Here is an 18565-nt window from a genome sequence, read left to right as displayed (position 1 = left end):
ACTAATAGGCTACTCATAAATTCCACGATACAGCAGTTCGACAACAGTGAACATTAAATACTAGGCATTGTATTTAGCAAACTGTATGAAGCAGGAATAGAGAACCTGGGCAGGACATGTAGACCTACTGCATTTAATCTGTTTTTCAGGCAACATAAAGACACATAATTTCAAGTCACAATTTCAGATCATACATACGTACATACGTTAATCCTTGTTCCGTAGATCATAAATACGACATTTTGTAATGACGTGGAATGTGTCATTTTAAAATAAGTTTTCTTTACACAATTTTTTTTTTTTTTTTTACTACTTCATATCTAAGAATTCATCCATTGAGTAAGAGGAGTTGTCATTCACAAATTCTTTTAATTTGCTTTTAAATGTTGGTTGGCTATCTCTCCGACTTTTAATACTATTTGGCAAATGACCAAAGATTTTTGAAGCAGCATAATTCACCCCTTTCTGTGCCAGAGTGAGATCTAATCCAGAATAGTGAAGATCATCCTTTCTTCTAGTGTTGTAGCTATGCACTTCACTGTTATTTTTGTACTGTGAATATCCTGAGTTCCTTAAATAAATGTCTGCAAGGTGATCTCTGGTGGGCTCCAGCTATTATTCTGATTACACACTTTTGTGCAATGAATACTTTCTCTCTTAATGACGAATTGCCCCAAAATATGATGACATTGAAAGTAGTGAATGAAAATAGGCATAGTATCCTAATTTACTGATATGTTTATTGCCAAAATTTGCAATAACCCAAATAGCATAAGTAGCTACACGTAACCGTTTCAGCAGATCATCGACGTGTTTATTCCAATCCAATTTCTCATCAATGCATGCACCCAGAAATTCTGAGTGTTAGTAAGTTACCACTTTTACAGGTCTATGCAATAGAAGGCATTTTCTCCAAAATCCAGTGCAAACCATCATGGAAAATCCTTAACGGTATAAAAGTATCACAAGCAAGTTTCCTATCTTCTTATATAGCTGTTTAATGGAATTTAAACAAGAACAAATTTTAAGTGAGTAAATAAATTGATATTACAGTAGAATATACAAGAAAATGGTTACTTCTATTTGATAACACTTAACAAGACTGCATATTTAGTGTTCATACAATAGAGGTGGTATACAGGACACAATAGATATATGGATGTTTATGTAACCAAGTAAAAAAGACCAAAACAGGGAGAATAGGGGGAAAAATCTGTAATTGCAGATTTTTGACACATGGGGGAAGGTAGGTCGCCAGGTTGTCACTGTGCAGTTCCCTCCTTCTGTAGGTCTACAATCTGAAGATCAAACATGTGACTCCCAACTCTCTCTCTACCCCCTCTACATCACATGAAGCAATTACATAGTGTTTCACAAAGCTGTACTGACTACACGGACCCTTCCACAGATTGCTTTACAAATCACTGGTACTCCAGTGCTCATGCATGTTGGGGGTGGGGGGAAGAGTTGTTTCCACGAAGTGCATTAATACTACATGGAATACAGATATGAGTTATTGTAATACTAACTCATGATAGATTTTATGTAAATATAAGCACATTGTTCTACACTGCTAGAGGAGAAATTGATTCTTAGCAATCCTGAACAACAGTTGTAGTGTTCTTCTGGAAAAGGTGACTCCCCCCACCCACTATCCCTCCTCCTGCTTCAGTTAACAGGCAGGCTGTAACTTCCCAGCATTTCTTGTCCAGTTTTCTTATGTAAGTAGACAAATTAACTCCACTAAACTCATGTCTACATAGTGTAGTTACTTTCAGTTTATTAAGTATTTAATTGCAGCTGTACAGAGAGCTTTTATAAGTTTCTATAAAAACAGCTAAGAAACATTTAATCTACAGGTTTGATGTTGTCAGTCATCTATGCAGTGTTGGGGGAAAGGGAATGGACTAACTGTGGTATCCAGCTGCTGTCTACTGTTGACAGCATACTGTAAAGCCTTGTAATGTGTTGTAGACAAATGGTGGTGAGTTAGTGAATGACTAGAATGTTAGTGCATTTCTTTCACCATTAATCATGTTGCTGGTAGACTGCACAAATCTCTTCCATTCAGGAATTGCTGACACCTCTACAGTGGACAGCATTAATTGGAGCCACTTACCACACATCTACAGTATATCTTGCAAGATGGGTGTGCATGTGTGTGATGGAACGGGACTGGCCATGTTCAAGTTTAGAACAGTAACATCTTGTAATTCATTGTTTGACATGTTGATGTACCTGAGGCTCCATAAAACCTGGTTGGCCTGCTTCCATTGCAGAGGGTGCCATTTTAGCCTCTGTGCTTCTTCAGAGGTTGGGATAGCTGAGGCTAGGATGATGAATTTGATACCTTTCACACTGCAAAAAGTATTCCAGCCATTGGTAGCGGAGACAGTGAAATTGAAATTGTCAAATGCATAGCGACGGCATGTTACACTTGGAGCAACCTCTTTAGTGTGGTAGACAATTGATAGCTTTATTTTATATAACAGCTAGCTTGACAATTGCAAAAAGTACTCACCCAATTGACTGAAAATGACCCCACTATATAAGCACGAGTTCAGAGAAGTTATTCTGTCTGCTCACATAGTAGAACTGTAGAGGAAATACTGCGGGGGGGGGGGGGGGGGGGGGTGCAGCCTGTCTGTAAACTGAAAAGTGAGCAGGGCTCTTGGTGGGGGAAGTTGCCTTTCCCGAAAGAATGCTATAGCTGCTGTACAATATGAGTTTCCCTCCACATCAATGTGCAGATATTTACACAGACTCTGTCCATATTCGTTTCTTGAGCTAGTATAAGAGTAACTCGTATCTGTATTACATGTAGTGTTACCACACTTTGACGAAAATAAAGACCCAGGAATGTCTGTGCAATACATCACCATAATGCACACTGTGGGGGGTCGATATAACAAAAACACTCTTTAGTTGCTTCTTGTGATGTAGCAGGACAAAGAGTATGGGGACTCACCTGCTCACTATTCAGTTTCCGGAACTATGTAAAGGGGAAATGCATGAACACATTCTGGTGACCTGCCTTCCCTCATCTACTGCACTTAGATGTGATACACACATTTAATATTTGTTCTTAAACCAATTCACTTAACAAAAAACATTAATTTTATACCATTACCACACTATTTCCAATAATCTGTGATTTTTCCATCACTTGCAATGCAGAAACTATCAGTCCTCGAGAAATAATGAATAGGACATTTATTGTAGAAAGTTTAATGTAGTTTAATTTTGCACTACGAAACATTTTCAATAGGAGCCTTGGTTTTTGAATTATTGAAGAACTCCCCCCTCCCCCCACTCACACCACACTAATCAGGATTTTTAGCATGTTGTTCTTGGCTCTCGTTTCTAGCACTGTACAAAACTTTGTAGCACATATTAGTATCATCTAAGTGTAAATGTAGCTGAAGGAAATGAAATGACTGAAGTATAGACCTAGCTGTTATGTTAGATGACACAAAAATGAAGGGAAAAGAAAGAATTCATTGGTGTACAGGTAAAGAAACCTTGTAACAATAACTACAATTGCACACAATATGCGATAAGAAAAGCACAATATTCGCTGGAAACTGAAATTCAGCAGGGACTGAAAATGAAGATAATCATAAGGTATTTGCAGAATGGTCCTTAAGAACATGGAGGAAATATGTTAGATACTCAAACATCTCTTCAAGAGAATATAATGATGCAGCAGAATATTAAGAGCTGAACAGAACAGGAAATTACAAATAATCAAAAAATTAATCATGCCACAAAATTATACGTACAGAAACAAAAAATTTGCAAGATGAAATCCAAGAATTCTTGCATATGCAACAGCTGCAACAATTTATTTCTTAATTTAAAAGTTAAATCACAAAATAATATAACCAACAAAAAATCCATTCACAAATGCAAAAAGAATGGAAAATTGCATCTTTTTCTAGTAACACAAAAGTTAAAAGCTTATAACAGCTTGAAATACAAAATATAAATTGAGCTGAAAAATAAAAATGTTGTCATTGCTGTTGTTGTGGTCTTCAGTCCAGAGACTGGTTTTATGCAGCTCTCCATGCTACTCTATCCTGTGCAAGCTTCTTCATCTCCCAGTACCTACTGCAACCTACATCCTTCTGAATCTGCTTAGTGTATTCATCTCTTGGTCTCCCTCTACGATTTTTAGCCTCCACGCTGCCCTCCAATACTAAATTGGTGATGCCTTGATGCCTCAGAACATGTCCTACCAACCGATCCATTCTTCTTGTCAAGTTGTGCCACAAATTCCTCTTTTCCCCAATTCTACTCAATACCTCCTCATTAGTTATGTGGTCTACCCATCTGATCTTCAGCATTCTTCTGTAGCACCACATTTCATGGCTACACTCCACTCAAATACTTTCACAAACAACTTCCTCACATTTAAATCAATACTCGATGTTAACAAATTTATCTTCTTCAGAAATGCTTTCCTTGCCATTGCCAGTCTACATTTTATATCCTCTCTACTTCGACCATCATCAGTTATTTTGCTCTCTAAATAGCAAAACTCCTTTACTACTTTAAGTGTCTCATTTCCTAATCTAATTCCCTCAGCATCACCTGAATTTAATTCGACTACATTCCATTATCCTCATTTTGCATTTGTTGATGTTCATCATATACCCTCCTTTCAAGACACTGTCCATTCCGTTCAGCTGCTCCTCCAGGTCCTTTGCTGTCTCTGACATAATTACAATGTCTTCGGCAAACCTCAGAGTTTTTATTTCTTCTCCATGGATTTTAATTCCCACTCCGAATTTTTCTTTTGTTTCCTTTACTGATTGCTCAATATACAGATTGGATTGCTCAATATACAGATTGAATAACATTGAGGATAGGCTACAACCCTGTCTCACTCCCTTCCCAACCACTGCTTGTATAAAAAAGTATGCCCTATATTAAAAGAATTCTCGGTAAATAGTGATAAAAGTCTGTTAAATTAATTTTTAAGGCACAAAAATATGTGCAGATTGTAAAGTGGTGCTGAAGGGCTGCACCATGCACAAAAGCAGGGACTGGTACAGAAAGTACCAAAATTCAACAAGAAAATCCTACACAAAGTGGGGACACAACAACAAGTAGTTTAACATAAACCAAGAGAAATTACACAACAAAAACTGAGAGCTATGATACATATTACAACAAGTAAGTGAGAAAAACACATGAGTAATTATGAGAAAAAAAAGAAAAACAATACAAAAAATGAGCATAAAGAAAAAACATTACCATTTTAAAATAACTTTCACTCAAACCAATATCAGACAAATGTAATATACAAAATACATATTGCTTTAACACAACAAAGCAGGAGTATTGTCTGTTGAAAAATTCTACTGCATAAGTTTGTCATGAGACTGTCATAATCAATACAAGACAGAAAAATAACTTAACTGGAAAACGAAAGATCCAGGTTTAACACCAAGTTAACATTGTCAACGTAAGGACACATAGTGCTGCTAATAGGAACAATTTTGAAAAGTGTCCAATCATAATGAAGATTAAAGCACCACCTGATGGGACTAAAATGCAACAATTACTGATTTTGACAAGATATTGATAAGATCTCAAAGTGGTGCAAAGTTTGGCAACTTGCTTCGAATGTCCAGAAACGTAAAACAGTGCCCTTCCCAAAATGAAAAGCTTAGTACCCTATGACAACAGCATCAATGAATCACAATTCAAATCAGTCAAATCATACAAATATCTGGGTGTATTACTTTGCAGGGATTTAAAGTCACACAGTCTTAGTCTTAGGTAAAACTGGTGGCAGACTTCAGGTCATTAGTAGAATACTATGGAAATGTAGTAAATCTGTGAGGGAAATTGCCAGAAATCACTTGTGTGACACATACTAGACTATTGCTCAAGTGCATGGGAATCATGCCACATAGGACTAACAGGGGATACCAAACTTACACAGCGAAGGGCAGCAAAGAATGGTCATTAGGAGAGTGCCACAGAGATGTTGAAAAAACTGAACTGGCAGACTCTTGAAGACAAACATGAACTTTCTTGAGAAAATGTACTTGCAAAGTTTCAAAAACCATTTTAAATGTTAGAAAATACTACAGCTCCTTGCGTATTGCTCTAGGAAGGACATGAGGATAAGATTAAATCACTTACAGTACACACAGAGGCATTTAGTCAGTCATTCTTCCCCATAAAAGGAACAAGAAAATACACTAAAGAATGGGGAGTACTATCACCCATGCACTTAACAGTGGTTCACAGAGTATGGATATAATGTAGATTATGAACCACAAAATTTTAGATGTTGTTTTTAGGTAAATACACAGTTAGTTCACATGATGCAAATGCATTTAAAAGAATTTCAACCATGAAAAACTTAGAGCTTCATTTTAAAAGGAAAAAAAATGGTTAAATCACAAATAACTGAATCCTAGTATTCTGTACTTTAATTGGAACACTTATTCTCAACTTCAAAAAGGTGGTGTCTCTGGATGCTGCATCACAACTGTGGACCCAGAAGAGCACAAGTTAGAAATGCAGACAAGCAATATTGTAAATCTGATGCAATACTTAGGGAAAGTTTTGACAAGAGACTTCTTGTTTCCAGGTATGTTGATACTAATTTTCTGTCTAACAGTACTGAGTGAGGACACTTTTTGGTGTCCAGCCTTCTGTTAGTTCCCACAGTAAAGTTCCCAAAAAGGATCAAAAGCTAAATTATAATAGTATTGACAAATTGTTGCTCGATCCAAATAACATTGACTGAAATGTGAAAGTTGTAGTTAACAGTTTGTATGACCTTGGTTTTCAAAAGTTGTTGATAAAATATGATGAGCAGTTAGGTTACTATCACAAAGAAAAACTGTGTAATTATAACAAAAATGTAACTAATGGCTCAGTAACTGTGCATACAAACACTTTTTAGGCAGAATATAGGGAAACCACAGACACAGTACATAAAAATATTGAACTTTTTTCCTCAAAGATATTCCTTTAGCACTTTGTGTCTTGCTTTCTCCTAAAGTAAATGAGGGTACAATCAAACAGATGTAGGGATAATGAGTGGACAACACACAACATTTAAAACATCTCTTCACAGGAAGAAAAAATTAATTAATTAAAAATGGTTATAACTAAATGCTGAAACTCCATAGCCACAAATATTCTATAACCTTCTGTTCCATTGTTAAGAGATACAAATATACACACACTGCATGAAATAAAGCAATCGATGAAAAAAATAGAAATGATCTGTTGTTTTATTAAACAAACAACATATAATAAAGTGAGATGAATGTAATTGGATTCCTGCATAACAGCTGCAGTTGTTTTAATGACACATTGAAATTATGAGCCTCCAGTTTCAATTATTCCTTCCTGAGAATGGGAGGAAACATTGCACCTGGTATTTAACAACTAAATATGAATGCATTAAATTTACTCTGGCAGGTTCTGCTTAGAACAGCAATAGACACTCGTTCCAGCAACACAGTCTGTATGGAAATTGTAGTAATCATGTGCACTGCGTAATGTAGCGATTATACTGGCTATGATCCTATTTCAGGCAGAGTTGTGCTAACTATATAGGACTAATTTTGAACTACACCTGTAAGTAGTCAATGATTCAAAGGACATTCCCACAAAGCCTGTCCATTATTCATAAAAATACAGATAAGGAAAAAAACATCTAAATTAATTATGGAGGCATTTCATTTCACTCCCTCCAGTCTGTTCAGAAATTTCTGAAAAAATGGACTTCACTTTACTGTTAACGTCTTGTACGTAGCACAAATTGGTAACCGCCTCCACTGCTTCATGCGTTCAGCAATTTTCCAGTTGCCGACACGACAAAAAAGCATAATAGCAAAATGCTTTTTTAAAAATCTTTACAAGTAAAGATTTTATAGGAGTAAACCAGAAACCAATCATCAATCAGGCCAGAAGACGACTTTGTCATCACCACAGCTGAATGAAGCAACACTAGTGAGTAAAATCATAAAAGCTATGTTACTTTTTTCCCAGCTTGCGGAGATGATAATTCACCATAAAGTTGCTCCCTCATGTACTACAGACAAACCAGTAATAGGGTCATTCCACACCAAGTGGTCTAAAACTGAAAAAAGTTCCCACCATCATGGTCTCCAATTTTCGTCAAATTTTAACTGTAGCTTTAGTCAAGTGTTGAAGTAAGTTTCCCAAGATTTCAGGCCTCTAGCTGCAATAGCTGCTGATCTAGACCCCCTTGTCTGAAGTGTACTTAGTCCGTGTGCATGCAACATAAAAAAAATGTCATATTTGGAGTCTAATAAAATCGAAACTAATTCATAAGAATGGTTAGTAAGATGCGACCCTGTACAGTTTTTTTTGCTGATTCCAACGAAATTATGTATAACATTACTCATGCAAACCCCGGTCAAATAACTCGACTCAAAGTATACTTCAAAATTTGTCGTGACACAACGCGACAAATTTTGACCAATATTAAGACTGCAATGATTTCCTTGCAGTTGAAGATATGGACTTGAACTTTTGGCCAAGCTTCATGCTTGTGCTAGACATAATGCAGCCGGATTTGCAATGATCCAGGCCATATGGTCGCCCTGCAGTATCTCTTCAAATTAGGCAGTGTCAGCACAAACGGTAAAATTTACCAAAGTTTCAAGCCAATTACTAAAAAATAGTTGGCCTGAATCTGCTTGTGAATAGTATCACCTAAAAGAGAAACTCTTGCTCTACAAGACTGACATTTGTTTTTTTTGCAACGCGACCATTAAGTACTCATTAACTCACATCAAAGTTGTTATATTTTGTATGCGCGATGCACTAATTTTTCTTCATTTCTAGGAATTTGAATCTTAATAGTCGCTTAGAATTACTGATATAATTGGATATTTCATTCGTGTTTTATTCAGTGATTGGCCAGTGAGAGATGTCAGAAGTTAATGAAGAAGAAGAATCGTTGGCCCCCTGTTCAATTGGAAAAGATGCTGCTGCATCGAAGTGCCATGTTATCTTCTATGCTAAGAAGACTGGATTCAAAGCGTTTAGTGATTTCACAGAATGTGACCAGAAATTGCTTGTTTCGCGTTCAGAAGCCAAACTTGACGAAAATTCCATCATTTGCTTCCACCATGAAGCCCTCTTCCTACATGAATATCAAGCGATGCAAAAGAAATGTTGCAATCCATTCAAGAAGAGGAATCACAATGTAAAAGCTGGACTTAGACTGCTTGATAATGAAACAGCTGCCAAACTTTGCCTGTTAAAGAAAAAAGAAGTGATTGATATAAAACCTGGTCAGAAGCTTTGCCCTCGCTGCATGTCGGCACTGAACCAAAAGCTAGAAGATTCATCATCACTATCAACCCAATCTGAACAAGATTTCACAACGGATGAAACTGAACCAGCCATCAACAAAAGTTTATCATTTATTGGTGCTTCACCATTGAAAAGAAGACAACTAAGTAAAAGAGATAAGCAAAGCTATGCAAAAAGAAAGATCTTGGATGCACAAAGTTTAATTGGGAATCAAATTGCTGCTGCTGTAGGAATCAATTACGATGAACAGCCAAGTTCAAGTAAAAGTCGCCCATGCAATAATTGTGCAGATCTTGATAATCTTATAGAAGAGTTGAAAGAAAAATGTAAAGTGTCAAATCGTAGGACAAAAGTTCAAATATTGACCTTGGTTCCAAGAAGCTGGACAATTAAAGATACGACAACAGCATTTAATGTATCAGAAAGAATGGTAAAGCAAGCGAGAAAACTGAAGAATGAGCAAGGTGTTCTAGCTTTTCCAGCAAATCGGCAAGGAAGGAAGCTTTCAGATGAAGTTGTTCAGAAAGTACATGACTTTTTTCAAGATGACGAATTCAGCAGACTTTGTCCAGGGAAGAAAGACTGTGTGCCTGTGAGAATTTCAGGAACAAAGGTGTACAAGCAAAAGCGGTTGTTGCTTTGCAATTTGAAGGAAATGTACGTGTCTTATCAGAAGCAAAATGGACCAGAAATTGGCTTCTCAAAGTTTTGCGAGCTTAGACCAAAATGGTGTGTTACAGTTGGCTCTGCTGGAATGCACTCAGTTTGTGTCTGTACAATACACCAAAATGTCAAGCTTATGCTCACTGGTGCATCAATCAATGAAGACTACAAGGAAATTCTTAGCAAAGCTGTTTGCAGCTTGGAAAACAAGGATTGTATGCTTCATCGTTGTGAAAACTGCCCTGGTCCAGAAGGTGTAGAAGCAGTTATTGCAACATATTTTGAAGATAATGACCCTGAAGAACTGATTGAGTACAAACAATGGATTCATACCGACAGGGATACTTTAGAAACAAAGCAGCTTTCAACAGAAGAGTATGTTGAAGATATTGCAGCAAAAATTTGGAACCTGTCTTGTCATCACTACATTGCCAAGCATCAAAGCCAGCACCTGAAAGCTCTCAAAACTGATTTGAAAGAAGGCGAATTCATAATACTAATGGATTTTGCTGAAAACTATTCATTTATTGTTCAAGATGCAGTGCAAGGCTTTCACTGGGAAAACAGTCAAGCAACAGTTCATCCATTTGTAGTCTACTACTGTGAAAACGAAGAGGTGCAATGTGTGAATCTTTGTGTTATTAGTGACTGCCTTCGACACGATACGATTACTGTCCATGTTTACATTGGAAAAGTAATCAATTACCTGAAGATGCAATTTTCCAAAATAAGCCACATCCACTACTTCAGTGATGGTTCAGCTGCACAATATAAGAATTTCAAGAATTTTCTCAACTTATGCTATCACAAAGAAGATTTTGAAATAACAGCAGAATGGAATTTCTTTGGAACAAGCCATGGAAAGTCGCCTTGTGATGGCATTGGAGGCACAACAAAACGGTTGGCAGCAAGAGCAAGTTTGCAACGTCCATATGAAAACCAGATTCTAACACCCAAAGATCTTTTCAACTTCTGCAATGATAATATCAATGGAATCAAATTCTTTTTCATCAGCAAAGAGGAAGTTGAAGAAGAAAAAGCTTCTCAAGAAGAAAGATTCCTGCAAGGGCACACTCTAGCTGGCACAAGAGAAAACCACCATTTTTTGCCCATTGATATGACGACAATTAAGGTCAGTAGAGTTTCTAATGATGCGACATCTTTTTTGGCCAAAATTAGTGCTGCTGAAGTAGTAGTTCAAGTCATGGATCTTCAGCCTGGGCAGTATGTTGCTTGCATTTATGAAAAGAAATGGTGGATTGGAAACATCGTTGAAATCTCAGTCGAACAGAAAGATGCTTTCATAAGCTTTATGCATCCTCATGGTCCTGCAAGTTCATTTTATTGGCCCTTAAGACGTGATACTTGCTGGATTCCAGAACAACTTATCATTGGTGTTATTCCAGCTCCATCAGTGACATCATCTGGTCGGCAATACAGTTTTCCTGAAAGCATTCTCTTGCAAATCAACGATGCTTCCAGAATGATGAAGTAACTGAGGAAGACAGGCTTGGGAACCTGCATAAAGAAACCCACAATCAGGCTTGGGATCCTGTGGTAAAGACACCCTGTAATCAGGCTTGGGAACCTGCAGTAAAGATACCCACCCGTGGCTGTTACTGCATGGCTATCGGGCGTGGCCCCTATGGCGATGGGGATGCTGGTTTTATTGTGATAACCAGTAATGGCTCAGCCATCATGGACCAACGCAGGGCACTGCGCACACAAAATATAAGATACTTTGACCTGAGTAAATAAGCACTTAATGGAAGCGTTGCAAAAGAAAAATATATCCATCTCGTAGAGCAAGAGTTTCTCTTTCAGATGATACTATTCACAATTAAATCCAGGCTGACTATTTTGTAGTAATGGGCTTTGAACTTTGGTAAATAAAGCCATTTGCGCTGACACTGCCAAATTTGAAGAGATTTTGCAAGGCGACTATAAAGCCTGGGTAGTTGGAAATCCAGCTGTATTATGTCCAGCACAAAGATAAGACTTGGTAAAAAGTTCAAGTCCATATCTTTATCTGCAAGGAAATTATTGCAGTCTGAATATTGGTCAAAATTTGTCGCATTAAGTCACGACAGAATTAGGGGTACACTTTGAGTCGACTTGTTTGACCGGATTTTGCATCAGTAATCTTATAATTAATTTCGTTTGAATCAGCACAAAAAACTGTACAGGGTCTCATCTTACTAACCATTCTTATGAATTGGTTTCAATTTTATGAGACCCCAAAAATGGCATTTTGTCTGATGTCGCGCGCATGCGAACTTACTACCCTTCAGACAAGGGGGTGTAGATCAGCAAGTATTGCAGCTAGAGGCTTGAAATCTTGAGAAACTTAATTTAGCACTTGACTAGTGCTACAGATAAAATTTGAAGAAAATTGGAGACATGATGGTGGGAAGGTTTAGACCACTTGGCATGGAATGACCCAATACTCCCTTCAGATAGTAAAACTGTTGTTTTAAGCATCAGAAAGAAAGATCTGCATTGTGGTGATATCAAACGATCAGCTCATCCACGACAACACCAACACTACTCTCAGTCACTATATATTGGCAAAATGGTAGTTTTTGGCCAAATACAGGGTCAGCACTTTAGGATCTATCATACTCATTGAATCTGATTCCCTGTGTCTTCTTCCCGTTCCCTAGAATGAAATGGAACTGAAAGGAATATGTCCTCAGAACACTGAAGATGTGTGACAAAAATCACTGAACACTAAAACAGCCACTCTTATGTAATAGATACTTTTGCATGAATGACGACTGGCTGACAATGTGTGTAGTAGAGGCACCCAGCTGAAGATACCATCACTAAAGCAACTTCATCTAATTACATTTAGATCTTTCCTTGTACAAAATCTCAAATGAAGTACTGGTGGAGCAAAACAATAAAGGCTGATTTATCTGTAGTCTAGTCAAATACTATGCTGGTGTGGTCTATAAAATTCTACTTAGGAAACTAAAATGCTGTAGCATTAACAGCAGTCCTCTGGAATGGAGTCTACTCTTCATACCACAAAGAAGAGCATGCTGAAAAGTTGCGTCAGAGGAATAAACTAACTTTAGAATGGGGGGTGGGGAGGGGGTGGGGGACATATAATGTGTGGTCCCCCAAAGGTTAGTACTGAGTCCATTCCCATTCTTAACCTACATAAGAGACCTTCCAATAACTTTGAAGAACTGTTAAAAAACTACAACATTTGCAAAAGATACTAGGATACTAACCGAGGGCACAGACTCAACCATATCAGATAATATCTGAAGAGACATACAACTAATTCAAAGAGCTTACATTTACCAAGAATGTATAAACAAACAAATCAAAACCATGAAACTTCCTGGCAGATTAAAACTGTGTGCCCGACCGAGACTCGAACTCGGGACCTTTGCCTTTCGCGGGCAAGTGCTCTACCATCTGAGCTACCGAAGCACGACTCACGCCCGGTACTCACAGCTTTACTTCTGCCAGTACCTCGTCTCCTACCTTCCATACTTAAAGCCACATACCATTGTTTGTAGGAAAGCTAGGACCATGCCAAATTAATAAAAGATATCATAAAAGTAACTCAGCATACTATCAATTATTTTGTAAAAAATCTCTGACAAAGTTCTTTTATAATTTAATATAGGCATTAAGCTTTTCTCTCTTGTAGGAACCCCAGAAAAACTATTTCACAATTCAGATTCAGTAAAGGATGAATTAAACAAAACATATTTAGTATGTGATAAAAGCTATTCAGTGTGTAATAGTGGTTTCTGTGCAAGAATTACACTGCAAGGAGTAAAGTTTCAAAATAATTTAAAAACTAAATTATGCCGAAGCAAAGAAATATTCCACTGGCATGAAATTATTAAAAAAAATACTTTTCAAACTGAGGAATAAATATGTAGTTGTACTGAATTTTGTGGTGTTCTCCTGTAATGTAGTACTACCTGTACAAAATGAATTCCACAAGCACATGACAGTAAAGCCACTACAGTTGCAGCAAAAACAAAAAGAACAATTAGCAAAGGCTAAGTTGTGCCCTTGTTTGAAAAACTAGCTCAGTATCTCACAGGAGTGATTCCAAGTCACAACGGGCAATCATCCTCCAACTGATCCTTCTCATGTACTTGTTGGCCGAGATGTAACGTGTTACTGAGTGTCAAGCTGCGATAGCCATTCAGTTACAGTAATGAGGGTGGAACGACACAAATGCTTCATTGTTACGAGAACTGTTGCATCATTTGACTGGAGAAAACGACTGAAAGTATTCACATCACTATTGGGAATTTATTATGAGCCTCCGATTTTACATTGAGTCAGTGCAAGTATATTTCCCGTAATTATATGAACAAACAGTATTTTACTAGTGTTAGATAACCCTCTCCAGGGTTTACCTTGGAGCAGATCTGACTAAGAGGAGAAGAGTTATCAGCCCTTGGTGCAAATAATACCATCTACCTCCCAACATACACAAACTTAATTTAATACAAATAATTATTTAACAAGTCCATCGTATTGAAACCACAGGAAAGAAATTGAAAGTTGTTTGGATATGGTTCCCTAGTCCAAATACATATCTACTTATTTCTTTTTTGATAAAAAGGTTTTGGCAATGGTATCAGCTGTAAATCTTCAGAAATTTTGCCCATTCTTGATAGATTAAGTTCCTATCAAACGTATTTAATAAATAACTTTTGCTGCCACTCATTCTGATGCAAGACTTAGGACTGTCTTTGATCTATGAAGACTGTTAGTTCACTATGAAACTGATACATAATAGACAGGGTGGTAAGAAACAATTTGGAAAGCTTGTAAAGGAGTTGCAGGCTAGGTTGTGCTGACAAGTAATTGCTAATAAAAAATTCAATGCATTGGCCTGTTTCCAAGTTAATTAGCATTGAAGTTAGACAATCAAACCACTGCACACACAAATTCAAGGGCGCTGCCAGATACAACTAGTGTCGGTAGTCCTCACAGCATAAATGAGTTCGATCCTTACACCCGTCCCATGTCCAATTTTTATATCGCCCTCTTGTTTGGTTTCAGGAAATCAAATGAAGAACACGTTTGGTGACACTGTCTCTGGCAGGCCACTTGAATCTGCATGTGCAACAACCTGATTCACTAACTTCAATGCTAATTAACTTGGAAATAGGACAAAGTATTGAATTTCTTTCTTAATAATTATTTCTCAACACAATCTACCCTGCAACACCCTTATAAGATTTTCAGACTGTTTCTGACCACCTTGTATATCTGACACTCAGGAACTACATGACAACAAGAAGGTGACACCGGTCGCACACAATAAATTTAAAAAATTTGTGATACAATCCCAGTATCAGACCTTATGCTCATGTTCATGAGTTTTAAAAATTAATCCCATACAGCTAATGTCAGCTTTCTGTCATCACGAAGATCCTGAAATTTGTATAGCCTGCAGAGCGCTCTGAGTATAAAGCACATATATTGCATATTGTAGCCTTCATTATTAAACTGAACTTAATACATGTCTGACATTGAGAATTGCCAGTTCCAGTGCCCAAGTACTACTGGTATGCTTCGTGCAAGCTCCCATACAAACTCTTATGAGAGCAAAGGGCACAGTATTCAACAGACTAGCTCCTACAATTAATCTACTACCCATCCCAGAGCATGTAAGTTTTAGGCCAGGGAATTGTTGTACATCACAGATACTGAGTTTAACACAGTACATCAAAGCTCTGATCTTTAAGTAGGAAAGTGACTATTTGTGAAAAAAAATCTATCATGGGCTGATATGATCTCATCTTTAATGTGTGACAGATACTAGAGAAGCTGCAAAAAGAAGACAAAAAATAAGAAATTTTAAAAAGAAGACTTTATATGTATTTTCAATGTATCCTTAACAAAATTCTGAAGAGAAAAATGTAAGAAGCTTTATCTACTACTTTAAACTATCTCAAACATATATGGAGCCAGCATATTGTTAATCAACATTGTGCCAAGTTACTACTAAAATTGATGAATAGTTAATAATTTAACAGAATTACAAACCTGAATAGTTAATAATTTAACATAACTACAAACCTAACTGATAGGCATCTTCTAAATACTGGTCAATCTTTAACGACAAGATTCTTAACTCTGTAAAGATTATAAGTATGTCAAGTTATGTAAACCTCATAAATAATGAAAATGTTTTATGATTATAATTGACCATTTCTTAAAAATAAGGATTCCAGTCAATTGATCTGTAAGTTTTGTAATACACTGCACTACTACCCTAGTTCAAAAACACATGATAAACTTTACTAGATATCCTTCATATTTTTATTGCTTTACACCTGAAACCATTCTGTAAGTTTTCAGTGGGGCTACATTTATTTACTAATAAATCTTAGTAGCGCTGTATTACTACTTCATTAATGTATTCTAATAATAACTTGTTTGTCCAAATTATACTTCATGTCAACTGCAACCACAATATACTCTTTTCTGTACTAAACAGTTCATAGAGTCTTTAGGCCTATTACGTTGCCAAAGCAAATCTTATCATCAATAACCTACCCAAAAAGCAAAGCTAAGCAAAACTTTATACATATTAGTGTCTGATAGTGCTGATACAAAATTAATATGGCTGTTTGGGCAAACCAAGATAAGAAAAAAAGTTTCAGTATACTGGCCCCTAGTAACTTCATCAGTCTAATTATTTTGGTAATACCAAGGTTAAAATTACACTACGCCACACCAGAAAAGACATGACTACAAAATACAGGATTATATAATTTGTAAACAATCATCTTGATGAATTCTCAAGCATAAGATTTTCAAGATTTACCCTCAGATCTCACAGTGCAGCATCAAAAACCTTATTTTAACCGTACAAAGGAAATATCTGCAATTAAAATTATACACTGATCCTATATAATCTTAATAAAATAACTTACTTTGTAGCTGTTCTGCCTTTATCTGTTCTGCTTCTTCTGCCGATATGTCACCAGGTTTCAGTACGACGACAACAGGCTGCTCATCATCTTTGTCATCTAAATCATCATCAGTGCAGCTTGGTAAAGTTACTTTCTGTAAAATAAGTTTAAAAAGTTATATCCACTTGCTGAGACAAATGAACATGGACAATTCTATGCTTTCAGTACGTCAATGCCCTGCACTTCTTGAAAGAAGTTACAATGTTTCTGGTCCATAATAATGTGCACTACAACACTTCTGCACAGTATTCTAGTATATACCTAGCTGTAAGGCAAATTACATACATTTAAAATGCACACACACACACACACACACACACACACACACACACAGAGAGAGAGAGAGAGAGAGAGAGAGAGAGAAATTTAACGCCCCGTAACATTTTTCTACGAAAAAGTGTTGACATTGATTGTATTCCGTTTTTATCGGTTTTTCACCAATGGATAATGGTACACGAATCTGGGCGTCATAAAATGAACGCGTAGGTTGTATTTCTCTAATATGTCGGAGTGACGTGACGCAGTTTTCTGCAGCAGACATCAGCGACATTGATATCTTATCACCGGTACTTGCGTTCTTTAGTAGTATTGTGAACGTCATACGAAAACTGTTCATGCATAACATTGTGTTTTTTCGAGGTTATACAATTTTCCCTTTATCTTAAACTCTACAGATGAAGAAACAAACTAGATTTTGTAAATACAGCAATGTCCGATTTATCCTGCATTTGTCGCTAAGAAATCAAAATTAGATAGCAATATTTGATATAGGTCTAGAACATTACGGCTACCTTCGTTTCAACTGTATCTTTAGGAACAAAACCTGCTTCTTGTTTTAATCTGGTTAAGAATGCAGGCTCTTGTGGCTTAACGTAAGAAACAGTATTTCTTTTAGACATATTTCATGGAATAGTCAATGGGTACATAAACTTGCTTTTATTTGTAAACAACGTTATTCAACCGCCAGCGAAACAGTTGAGCAACGAAACCATAGTAGTAACTAGTTAGTTTTGTACAAACACATGTTCGAGGCAAAGATTTTACAACCCTGCGGGCCGATTGTACAAACATCGCTGACTGGAGATCAATTTTGACGTTAGATCAGAAATTGAAATCTTGTTTAGAACACCTTTCTATTGTGAAGCACTAAGCTTGGATCCACCAAAGGAGGTACAGTGTTGATGTAAGATATCAAGAAATATGTTTGGCCACACTTAGGAAATCAGCTGTCGAAACGAGTACCATACTCCGAACGCAGAGATTAATTGTATATCGAAGGAACAGAGCATTTATTATTGAAAATGTCTTGTTATGAAGAGGGAGGAAAGTAAGCAGAAAAAGAAACAATTTCCGAATTTCTTCCCAGACAAAATAGATTTTTGCCGGAAATCATATTGAGCCAATCCGATGACAAAATGGAATAAAAAAACTGATAAAGTTACTGCCGCCAAAAAGAAAAGGCGTACGGATAACTGCTTTGTAGAAAATACACTTTTCACGAATCCTGCACTAATTGCATTGTAAGTCTTGTTAGCTTCATTTTCTGTTGGTTCTGAGCTTTCTTTGTAGAAAGATTTCATCCCGAAGTAACGTACGATGCCTTTACACATTTT

At 36.8% G+C, this 18565-nt stretch overlaps 1 protein-coding gene across 2 annotated transcripts in view; it reads right to left on the bottom strand.

Annotated features, from left to right (window-relative positions):
* The window catches only part of LOC126457816 (uncharacterized protein KIAA1143 homolog), a 306991-nt gene extending 289041 nt beyond the window's left edge, over positions 1-17950 (bottom strand). For both annotated transcript variants that reach the window (XM_050094438.1, XM_050094448.1), the window contains exons 1-2: positions 17744-17950; positions 16914-17046 (exon numbers count right to left, since the gene is read on the bottom strand). In XM_050094438.1, the coding sequence (XP_049950395.1) occupies positions 16914-17046; positions 17744-17851 (241 nt within the window). In that variant the 5' untranslated portion in view covers positions 17852-17950. The remainder of the gene's footprint in view (positions 1-16913; positions 17047-17743) is intronic.
* Between the last annotated feature and the right edge of the window lie 615 nt (positions 17951-18565).

Source organism: Schistocerca serialis, chromosome 1 (assembly GCF_023864345.2).
Source record: "Schistocerca serialis cubense isolate TAMUIC-IGC-003099 chromosome 1, iqSchSeri2.2, whole genome shotgun sequence".
NCBI lineage: Eukaryota > Metazoa > Arthropoda > Insecta > Orthoptera > Acrididae > Schistocerca > Schistocerca serialis.
The sequence above is the reverse complement of the archived record's forward strand: the minus strand, read 5'-3'. Positions and strand labels throughout refer to the sequence as shown.